The sequence below is a fragment of the Erythrolamprus reginae genome, chromosome 1, assembly GCF_031021105.1.
Source record: "Erythrolamprus reginae isolate rEryReg1 chromosome 1, rEryReg1.hap1, whole genome shotgun sequence".
Lineage (NCBI taxonomy): Eukaryota > Metazoa > Chordata > Lepidosauria > Squamata > Dipsadidae > Erythrolamprus > Erythrolamprus reginae.
Window position 1 is genome coordinate 159,306,624 of NC_091950.1, and position 12,115 is coordinate 159,318,738.

At 39.5% G+C, this 12,115-nt stretch overlaps 1 protein-coding gene across 2 annotated transcripts in view; it reads right to left on the reverse strand.

Moving 5' to 3' along the window:
- Positions 1-1,314: 1,314 nt before the first annotated feature.
- MYLK (myosin light chain kinase) overlaps positions 1,315-12,115 on the reverse strand; it is a 225,589-nt gene continuing 214,788 nt past the window's right edge. For both annotated transcript variants that reach the window (XM_070730366.1, XM_070730359.1), the window contains exons 30-32: positions 9,577-9,703; positions 5,181-5,312; positions 1,315-3,664 (exon numbers count right to left, since the gene is read on the reverse strand). In XM_070730366.1, the coding sequence (XP_070586467.1) occupies positions 3,429-3,664; positions 5,181-5,312; positions 9,577-9,703 (495 nt within the window). In that variant the 3' untranslated portion in view covers positions 1,315-3,428. The remainder of the gene's footprint in view (positions 3,665-5,180; positions 5,313-9,576; positions 9,704-12,115) is intronic.

The window sequence follows — 12,115 nt, forward strand, 5'->3', positions numbered from 1 at the left end:
ATATGGGTTACTAACAAAACACTGCATTTTATTGTATGGGAAGTAGATGGTATATAGCATTGTTTGAATGTAGGCTGAAAGAAAAACTTTTAAAAAATTACCCACAACTCTCCCCCCCCCCCCCATACCTCAGCCTGATCATCTCCTAAAAGCCCCCCTTTTCCCTACCTCTACCATTTCGTCCCATTTCACCTTTCCTCCTTTTTGGGAACCTACAAATAGTTCACCAGTGACTAGAATGCATCTCAGGGCAGGTGGTTCATGTTATTTTTCTTTCCTGATCTTTTAAGATGTTTTTTTTTTAATTAAACATGTTGAAAGAGTCTGTTCCTAAAATGTTAGTGCTGTGTTTGCCTTCAGGCCTGGAGTGGGTTCCACTTGCCATCACCACAGGTTCTCAGCAATGTTTTGTGTGCACCACTCGTGCAATTTTACATCTGTGCATGCTCCGTAGCTAGAATTAGCCCGAAACACAGCTGAGGAGCTGATCAGCTGTGCTTCATGTGAAGGAATGAAGGTCGGAATAGACCCAGGGCTAAGTGGGAGGGCCCTTTTACAAGCAGCAGCACAGGAAAATACTTCAAAACAGGAAAAAAAATCACTAAAAAAAGATACCGGTTGATCCACTTCAGTGATGTTACCAGCGGGTCGCTAATGGTTTGGGTGATCCAGTCATCCAAACTGGAAGAAACCCACCCCTGCTAACATTTCAGAGCTTATAATTTTTGGTGGGTTGGGGGGAATAACTTGTTAGTAGAACCATTTTGCAAACAAACGCAACCACTGGTACAAGTTAAAAAGATTCATGGGCCAAGAGGAATAATTTATAATATTTATGTACTTTTACAACTCAAATTTATTGTCTAGGTAGAAAGTTGTGTTACTCTGAATCATTTATAAATTTATCAGGGAGCGGTAAACTAAAGTTCTCAAAGATTCACCCTGGATCAAGAAATCAGCTCCCCCTGGAGATTCATACTGCCCCAAACCTCCTTGCCTTTCGTAAGAATTTGAAAACTTATTTATGCCGCCAGGCTTGGGGTCATTAGATCCCAGCTTCTGGTGAATTAATGTCTAGTATACTTATTGTTTGTACTTGAATGAATGATTTTTGATGTTTAGCTTCTTATGTTTTAAATTAACTATATTAATTGGTTCCAATTATATCATTGTACACTGTTCTATTATTGATACATTGTGAGCTACCCTGAGTACACGGAGAGGGGCGGCATACAAATCCATTAAATAAATAAATAATAAAATAAGAAAGGAAAGTAGAATTTAAATTGAACAAATGAACTGGTAGCAACATGCTTTGTGATATGTATTTATTGAGAAATTGTGAGTAACTACAGCTGTAGTGTTCTCGAATATTCCCTCTGTTTGAGACACCAGAAAACATTAGCATATTTTTTTAATTAAGATATACAAAAATACACCCCACTGTTTTCTTAACACATTGAAAACATGTGAAAAAAATGCCTTGTATGCACTAAATAATATTAAAATTGCCTTATAACAATGTGTGGCAAACTGGCAATGACTGTGTTTTATTATAACAAAAGTTTCTCATCCATTTAAAAAGAGGACATGCTGATAACTTCAACTAAGAAACAGCGAAAGCAGTAATAAAAAACCCCCACAGCAAATGTGAGTAGATATCATAAATGGAATTTTGAATATCTGCATTCCAACAGGCAGACAAGCAAATACAGGACATGTAAGACTACGGTAATAAGACCAAACGTTCTAAAGATACTGTATGTATCTATATTGAAGTATACTTAATTTTCCTCTTCTGCCTTGAGAAACTAATGCAAAATTTGTTCTCTGTGTTCTTTAATAAAACCAATGGTGAAAATATTTGTATGTTGCAGAATAAGTGGAGAAAAGCCTTACAGTTGGAATGATGCACTAAGCATAGACAGGTACTGTTAGGTGTTGAATGACAGCTAACTGTGAAAGGAAAGCAACAAGGAAAAATCTGAATGTGTTAATTAATTTGGAGGAAGATACATATATTTTAAACATCAGGTGCCTCTTTGTATCTGTTTGCATGTGTTTATTTACCAAGAAGACATCAATCTTAAAAATGCCGAGTTTGTGTTTGCTGGAATTTGTAGAGGACCTTGTAATCAAACTCTATTTTCTGACTATCCAGTTTCTAGCAAATATTTCTAAGGAGAAATATGAGCAAAATAATTGATACAAATAAATCTGAGTTGTATCACAGAGGCACTGATGTTTCATAATATACTGTTACTTTCCAACAAGTCTACATGTTCCAACAAGTCTACCTTTTACTTTGTTCTGATAGATAAAGTGACACATTTTCCTTTTGGCATTTAGAGCAGTGATGCAAACAGGAATCTGCAATCTGGAATATTAATTATTTCTTTCCACCCTTCAAAAAAAGTGATTTAGTACCAAAAGAGCTTATGGTGAGATAACCTGTCACGCCATTCATCTTTTACCACAGTAGGGCTAATGTAGAATTTCAGCCAGCATACCAAGTGTGCTAGCCAATTTAGTTACAAATTATACCTGTGGCTTTTTCTTTTTTTCTTTTTTCTTTTGTTTTTACTGTTATATAACAACATATAATTCATTATGAAAATACACCATTCAGCTCAACTGCTGCAAAGAAAAATAGGGAAAATGTATTTAAATAGGATTTAAGATGGAATCAACCAAACTGTCAAGCTTTTTTGCCTGGACTTATACTATTTTAGTTTTATTTCGGTGAAAACTGAAATTGAGGTTTTCTGATCTGAATTTACAAATAACTCTCAAGGGGAAAGTTAAGAAAGACACAAAATGCTGTTAATGGGATGCCACTGGTGAATAATATCCCCAAAACTGCATATGGTAAAGTGTTGCAAAGATGGCATTGGGATTTTTATAATTATCTGTATTTAGTCTGTTTGATAAGAGAAGCCAACTAGAGTCTAAGGTTGCATCCCACCAGGAAACTTTGTGTGTTACTTTTTATTTCCAGTGGGCCCCTTGCAGTTAAAATTTTATTGCTCCAAATGTACTTCATTCATATATACTTCAATGGTGTCACAAAACACCAAGCGTATCTTTTTGCTAGCTATGTTGCTTGATGAAACAATTAGTATACTTATCCAGTTCCTCTCTCTTGATCATATGTTTACGAAAGAAATGGTTGATTCTAGCAGATTAGCTTCATATGGTATGTTCACATTCGTTGTCTGGGCTATACAACTGATGCTTTAACTTAAACTAAATCCAAGCACAACAGCCAACCAAAGTGCTTGTTAATTCAAGTTAATGCCCATAAATAAAACAGGTGTCAGTGACACTGCTGATAAAACAAATCAAGAAAAACTATGACCTAATGTCATACTACATGAGCATTAAAGAGTCTTCAACTGAGTGATTTTTCTCCTCTTCTGTTGGTTGATTCATTCTTCTTCTTCCTCTTCCTCTTCCCCCATTGTTTCCACAATAAGTTCTGCTGTACAAGTTGATTCTCCCAAACAATTAATTGCCTTGCAAGTATATTTGGCATCGTCATTCCCACAAACTTCAGAAATAATTAAAGAGCAGTTGCCATCTTCATCATAGTCAATTTGGAAGTGCCGGGATTCCTTGATAGATTGTTCATCTTTGTACCAAATCACTTCTGGGTCAGGGTAACCTGAAAAATACCAGATGCCAAAATGAGGATATTTTATTTGTAAAAAAAAAATTGTAAGCGATAAGCAATATATAGTGATACCTTGTCTTACAAACTTAATTGGTTCCGGGACGAGGTTCTTAAGATGAAAAGTTTGTAAGACGAAACAATGTTTTCCATAGGAATCAATGGAAAAGTGATTAATGCGTGCAAGCCCAAAATTCACCCCTTTTGCCAGCCGAAGCCCCCGTTTTTGCGCTGCTGGGATTCCCCTGAGGCTCCCCTCCATGGGAAACCCCACCTCCTGACTTCCATTGCCAGCGAAGCACCTGTTTTTGCACTGCTGGGATTCCCCTGCAGCATCACAAAAACACGGAAGTCCCGAGGTGGGGTTTCCCATAGAGGGGAGCCTCAGGGGGATTCCCAGCAGCACAAAAACAGGTGCTTCGCTGGCAACGGAAGTCTGGAGGCGGGGCATCCCAGAGGCAGCAGTGGGTTTGTAAGGTGAAAATAGTTTGTAAGAAGAGGCAAAAAAATCTTAAACTCCAGGTTTGTATCTTGAAAAGTTTGTATGACGAGGCGTTTGTAAGACGAGGTATCACTGTATTTTTAAAAAACAAACAATCATTTGAATTTGCCATTTAAAAAAAAACAGGCTATGGTGGCCTGGAGATGTAGTTCAGTAGTGGGTTGTAAATCCCGTTGCTACTGATTCGCTCATGGGCTCACATGACGCTTCTGCGCAGGTGCAGAAACATCTGGGTGGATGGGCGAAGCCTCCCATTGCCGTTACTGGTACGCCAAACCGGGCTGAACCAGGAGCAACCTACCACTGATATAGAAGTGCATATATAGCAACTAAATTATTTAACAGTTATTAGTGTACACAAAGTGCAGTATAGATTTTTTAGAGTAAGTCTAGTTCTAAGAAATTGCAGGCCATGTAAGAGGATCCTATGGAATCTTCATAATCCAGATGTTGCTCTTTAACAGGTCCCCTTCAAACGCTGCATAGTTTATTAGCAGATATGGCATAAACTCAGTAAATACAAGATTCAGTAACTACTATGTGAAATGTAAAGTGGATAGAGGTATGGTTGGTTTTAGAGTGAACATATATATGGTTGTAAAAATGTAACACGTGTACTCAAGATTTCATCCAGAGTCCAACGGTGATTATTCCATGACATGGCTTAGTTGTACAATTATAGTTGCATAGACTATAATGTCAATCAATACATACATTTGTGGGTCTGCAGTTCCTATTAGTACCCAATTAATTTGAAACTGGCAGAACACACAACATCTTCTTTGCATGGCAACCTTCTCTGGTTACGTCAAGATAAATCAATAATTAAGAGCCAGATTTGGCCATTGATAAGCTGAATAAACTTGTGTTTAAAATTGAATTCTATCTTGTAGCTCATCCAGAAATGAGAATTACAATTGGCAAATAAGATACATCAAATTGCAAGAAGATAAAAATACCAGTACACCAAGACCAAAAGATAAAGTCGTCTCAATGAGTGAAAAATACCTTCAATTTTACAGTCAAATCTAGCAGCACTGTCTTCCACAACTTCTATATCTTGAATTGTTTTAGAGAAGTAGGGTTTCACATGAGACCTTTCTTCATCAACTGCTTCTAAGAGAGAGCTGGCTGTTTCATCTAGGAAAAAACAACAACACAGCTTTATCATAGAACAATTGTCTGATTATAATTCTTACAGCCTAATAAATGTCAAAGTTTGTCTTTCAGCCATAACATAGTAGTTCATAGACGTTTACTTTATATTATTTCCATGGTAATCTTTAATGACTGCTAATTTAGAAGTCAAATTAGAATATTTTATTCCTTTAGGAGAATTCATGTGATAAAGCATCATGGATACCAAGAGCTGGATACATCCCTGCAGTTCGGACATCAATTGTGGTAAGAGGACAATGCACATATAGCAATAGCAATAACAATAGCTTTTATTTATTTATTTATTGGATTTATATGTCGCCCTTCTCTGGGTACTCGGGGCGGCTTACAACATATAAAAAGAACAATACAATACAAATCCTAAATCCAATTAATATAAAACGCGCTTATCTAATCTAAAATTCCCCTTATATTGAAAATCAATCATTCCCACTCAACAACATACATATCATTCATTTAGACTTATATACCACTTCATAGTGCTTTTACAGCCCTCTCTAAGTGGTTTACAGCAGAGGTCCCCAACCTTTTTTGCACCAGGGACCGGCATTAAGCTAGACCAGTTTTCCATGGCCCGGGGGGGGGGGGGGGCGCTTTGGTCATATGGGGGTGGGGTTCATTTCCTCTTTCTCTCATTCCCTCTTTCTATCCTTTCTATCTCTCACTCTTTCCTTCTCTCCCTCCCTTTCTCTCTCTTTCCTTTCTCTCATTCCCTCTTTCTATCCTTTCTATCTCTCACTCTTTCCTTCTCTCCCTCCCTTTCTCTCTCTTTCCTTTCTCTCATTCCCTCTTTCTATCCTTTCTATCTCTCACTCTTTCCTTCTCTCTCTCCCTTTCTCTCTCTTTCCTTTCTCTCATTCCCTCTTTCTATCCTTTCTATCTCTCACTCTTTCCTTCTCTCCCTCCCTTTCTCTCTTTCCTTTCTCTCATTCCCTCTTTCTATCCTTTCTATCTCTCACTCTTTCCTTCTCTCCCTCCCTTTCTCTCTCTTTCCTTTCTCTCATTCCCTCTTTCTATCCTTTCTATCTCTCACTCTTTCCTTCTCTCTCTCCCTTTCTCTCTCTTTCCTTTCTCTCATTCCCTCTTTCTATCCTTTCTATCTCTCACTCTTTCCTTCTCTCCCTCCCTTTCTCTCTTTCCTTTCTCTCATTCCCTCTTTCTATCCTTTCTATCTCTCACTCTTTCCTTCTCTCCCTCCCTTTCTCTCTCTTTCCTTTCTCTCATTCCCTCTTTCTATCCTTTCTATCTCTCACTCTTTCCTTCTCTCTCTCCCTTTCTCTCTCTTTCCTTTCTCTCATTCCCTCTTACTCTCTATCCTTTCTATCTCTCACTCCTTTCTCTCCCTCCCTTTCTCTCTCTTTCCTTTCTCTCATTCACTCTTTGTCTCCTGGGGCTGCCTGCGCCTGCCCTGCACCCCCCACCGCGGAGGGAAAGCATTTGGTATCGGCACCGCCAACCCCCCCTCCACGAGCAGCAAAAGCCTAAGCGGCGGGGTGCGCCCTTTGCATTTCGGCATTGGCGGTCTCCCCTCCACGAGCAGCAAAAGCCTCAGCGATGGAGCAGAAAGGCAAACGACGCGATCAGTCGCTGAGGCTTTTGCTGCTCCTGGAGGAGAGAGCGCCAATGCCGAAATGCAAAGGGCGCACCCCGCCGCTTAGGCTTTTGCTGCTCCTGGAGGGGGGGAGGATTTAATCCTCCCCGCCCCCCCGGCAGCCAAACCTCGCTGAGGCTTTGGAGTTCGGGCGATCCGACGGAGTTCCCGCTCCCACCAACGCTCTGCAGCCGCGCCAGAGCCACCGCCACGAGAAACCTTTCCAAGACCCATCAACGTCCCGCTGGAAGCTGCCCTCCCGCCAGCCGCGCCGCCCCGGAGCCCCGAAGGCTCGCAGCAGAGGGAGGCAAAGCGGCGCGCGGCAGCCACAACAAGCCCGCACTTGTTGCGCGATGGGAGCGCGAGGACGACCGCAGGCGCGACCCGGGCAGCCTTTCGACCGACTCGCTTTCGCCGCGCCCGGATAGCGGCGGCGTCTCCTGGGGCTGCCTGCGCCTGCCCTGCACCCCCCACCGCGGAGGGAAAACATTGCCGAAATGCACCCCGCCGCTTAGGCTTTTGCTGCTCCTGGAGGGGGGGAGGATTTAATCCTCCCCGCCCCCCCGGCAGCCAAAGCTAGCTGTCAGCGGCGCCGCGGACCGGCTGAAAAACCCCAGCGGCCCGGTCCCGGTCCGCGGACCGGCGGTTGGGGACCTCTGGTTTACAGAATCAGCATATTGCCCCCAATAATCTGGGTCCTCATTTTACCCACCTTGGAAGGATGGACGGCTCAATCAACCTTGAGCCGGTGGTGAGATTTGAACTGCTGAACTACAGCTAGCAGTTAGCTGAAGTAGCCTGCAGTGCTGCACGCTAACCACTGCGCCACCCCAGCACATAGATTTGGAAGGAGCCAAATGTTTATTGAAATTAACTTCCTGCTCAAACCAAACTTAAATTTAAAGAATCCCAGGTAGATGATTATTCAGTTTTCTTTGAAAACACTCAGTGAAAGGGGATGCTAGCACACACCCACATACCCCTCTTTGGCACGTGAACCAAAAAGGTTCACCATCACTGTTTTATACTATTATAATTAACAAACCAAAATCAGAAAGACTTATTTCCTGAAACTTAAAACCATTATCATATCTTGCACCTTAAAGCGATCAAGGACTAATTGGAGCCTTCTATATGACACTTGTTATATTTTTATGACACCTCTATATAACACTTATATTTTTAAAGTACTTTCACAGCATCTTCTCAAAGCTAAAACATTTCTTTTCTTTTTTCATAGAACTTAACTTCTAGTCCCCAGTTCATCCTTGATTACTTTCTTTAAACTTCCTCCAGTGTTTAATACGGTTGCTCAGAAATGAACAAAATACTTGATAGGATCTGACCAAGAGTCATAAAATAATGTTAATTTATTATTTCCTGTGATTATGTGATATGATGATGACCTGCATGGTCCCTTTCAACTCTAACAATGAATGAATGAATGAATGAATGAATGAATGAATGAATGAATGAATGAATGAATGAATGAATGAATAAATATGTGTAGGAAATAATAAATTGACATAACCTTAAACAACTTTTTAAAACCATACTATAGAGATGGTTCATATTCAGTTTATAATCAACCAGGTATCTTTTTACAGGTATTACTGCCAAGCTGATGTTTCCCCATACCAAGTTTGCATTTTCCTATTGTTTTTATATGTGTCTCTCAAATTTCCTTTCCAATCTAACACATTGGCCATTCCACCCAATTTTGAACCACCTGTATTTTTGAGAGATCTTTTTTTACACTTCCTCATCCAAGTCATTAAAAAAAATAAATCATTTTTTTATTTTGGGGGGGGGGTGATTTAAAGAGTACAAGATCTATAACTGTTCATTGTGACATTTAATGTGCTAGTACACTCTCCAGTCTTTTGTTTAAAAGACTCTGGATGAATATCCTTTATAGAATACAATTTTCAAGCATCTGTTTAAGTGTCTACACTTAAATAATATGTTAATCTGAATGTCATAGAAAGCTTTCTCAAATACTTTTTTCAAAACAATATGATGCCCTACAATATTCATACATATTTTTGTGTCCCATCTACTTGACATCTGTCTTAACTATATCTCCAAGTCCTCGGAGAGGGGTGGCATACAGATCCAATAAATAAATAAATAAATAAATAAATAAAATAAATCTGTGAAACTAGTCACATCAATTTTCTTATTTCAATTGAAAGTTGAAATGGTAATAAAATATGCTTCCAGAAATAGGGCATGGAAATTCTACTGTTCAGATGATTTACATGGCAAACTCTCCCCGATATTTTACTGGTGAATGAATAATCAATATGCAGAAAGCGACACAAGTGTGCTTAGGTTAAATGCAGACTGGCTGTTAGCCTGAGCCACAAAAGGTAATAGAGCACTGCGAAATAACGATTAAACATATATCCAAATTAAGAAAAAAACAGTAATAATAGAAGGTAAGACACCACAAGATTTTCTATGATACATGATTGAATATTGTAATTTTGGAACTAACAGAATCAGTCTTCTCCAACCTTATGGCCTTCAGATGCTTTGGACTTCAGTTTTCATAATTTTCTGCCATTGTGCTCAAAGTTGGAAAGATTATGGTATACCACTATACCTCACTTCATATCAGAATTTCCATACCTCCAGCTTCAATCTCTGTACTAACAGGGCTGGTTGGTGAACTTGAAGAGGACTTCCGTGCACTCAGGCCAGAAATCATTGCCATAGAAGATAGCCTTCCTATAGCACGAACAGCATTCCCTGTTTTCTGTAACATAACCAAAAGTTGCTGATGAATTCCTACTTACCATACGTTATTTTTGACATCTTTGTAAAATAAGATGCAAAAGATAGAGAAAAATACAACGGTTCTGTTTAGTGCACTGAGAACAAACTCTACAGATGGGGGTCCCATAAAAGTTGACCCAACGAATGGAAGGTAACAAGTGCCTAGTAAAGATTTCAATCATAGAACTTTTGAGCAACTTGCATTATAAACTGGCAAGGAAATTTGTGAAGCAGCTGGAGGAATTTAGGAATTTCCCCTCTCATAGAAACAGAGGTAGGAATGGAAATCAAAAAAAGGCAAATCAATATTGAGTACCTGCCCATATGAAAGAAAAAGTTACTAGCCACGTTTCAAAATGGTGTAATCACTATGCTTCTCTTTTCCCTTTGCTACAAGCCATAATAAAATACTGAAAAAATGTTATTCATTTGTTTAAAATAACAAATAAAAATCTCCCTGAATACATCCATAATTATCTTAGGAGAATTTTCTTATAAGCATTGCAAAGGTACAAATTTGATCAAAGCCAACATGATCGTTAATCTGTTATAATCAAGTTCTATGTACCAGTAGGAGAGAATATGTTACATATATACTTTAAGGACAGGGTTTGGAATAAAGCAATTTAAGATGTCCTTCCTTTATCCTGTACAGATACCCTGTTTCCCCCAAATAACACATCCCCTGATAATAAGCCCAATTGGGCTTTTGAGTACATGGCAATAGAGCCAACCGCCTATTTCAGGGTTCAATAAAATATAATTTTATAATCTTAGTTTCAGGGGAACACCTGTAGTCCCCAATTTACAAGAGCCCAAAATGTATGTTGCTAAGTGAGAAATTTAAGTGAGCTTTGCCCCATATTAACTACTTTTCTTGCTACATCTGTTAAGTGAATCACTGCAGTTGTTAACTTAGTAACACAGTTGTTAAGTGAATCTAACTTCCCCATTGACTTTGCTTGTCAGAATATTGCAAAAGGGGATCACATGACCCCGGGACACTGCAACCGTCATAAATATGAGTCAGATCCCATGCATCAGAATGTAAATAATCACATGACCATGGGATGCTGCAACAGTCATAAGTGTGAAAAATGGCCATAAGTCACTTTTTTCAGTGCCGTTTTAACTTCAAACAGTCACTAAAGGAACTGCTGTAAGTTGAGGATTGACTACCTGTAATAGCTTTCCTGCAAAAGATGCATTGCTTTCTTAAACAAAGGGCTTTTTATTTTCATGTATCTTCCAAATCCATGTACTTTGAAAATAGAATGTACAAAGAACCCATTCATATGGTCTTGATCACTATGTTTACCTGTCCCAAAGATGCTTTTTTCAAAAGGCAACTGGACTTTCTTTGTTTTTTCTTAAAGACATTTTGTTTCAGTTCTGAGCTGAAGAAGTTTTTTGGATGAGAAGTGAAACATCTTCAATGAAAAATTGGGGCAAGTAAACATAGCAACAGCACTTAGACTTATATACCACTTCACAGTGCTTTACAGCCCTCTCTAAGCTGTTTACAGAGTCAGCATATCGCCCTCAACAATTTGGGTCCTCATTTTACCCACCTCGGAAGGATGGAAGGCTGAGTCATCCTTAATAATAATGATAATTAATAATTATTTATTAGATTTATTAGCTCCTGCCCCAAGGAATGTGGAGGTGGATGTGGGGGAGACATCCACATGCCGCAGGCCTGTTTTGCTCCCAGTAGAATCTGCCGATGAAGTCTCCTCTGACCAAGGAAGCGTGAGTGACAGGGAAGAGGGGAGTTTGGCAGACAGCCCAGGAGGAGATCAGTCATCTGTATCATCCCTGGATTCTGAACAAGAATTAATGACACATCCATGCATTCGTAGAGTGATGCATAGGAGACAACAACTGAAGGATTATTACAAGAGAAAATTAGGCCACCTGTGGTTGGGTGGGGCTGCTGTAATTAGTGCTAGAGATAAAAGTGCAGTCTGGTGTTTTAGCCTCATGGCAGTTTATCTGATTCATTGTTTCGTCAAGATCGTGGTTTTTGCTGTTTAGGATTGTGAGTGTGGACTCTCTGGACTTTAGAATTGGACTCAATTTCCCAGTTATTGGAACTGCATTTAACCTTGCCTTGTGTGTACCAGAAAATCCCTTTGACATTTAAAAAGGGAGCTGTTTCTGTTTTTCTGTTTATAAAAACTTTTGGGTTTTCCTTTTATCGTGTGGTGTGTGTCTTCCTGGACTAATTACCCTGTAATTACCGGCGGTTGAAACATGCCGGCAGAACAGATTTGTATGCCGCCCCTTTCCGAGGGCTTGGGGCGGCTCACAACAACAATAACAATATAGTACAAATCTAATAGTTAAAACTAAAATTAAAACCTGGTGAGATTTGAACTGGTGAACTATA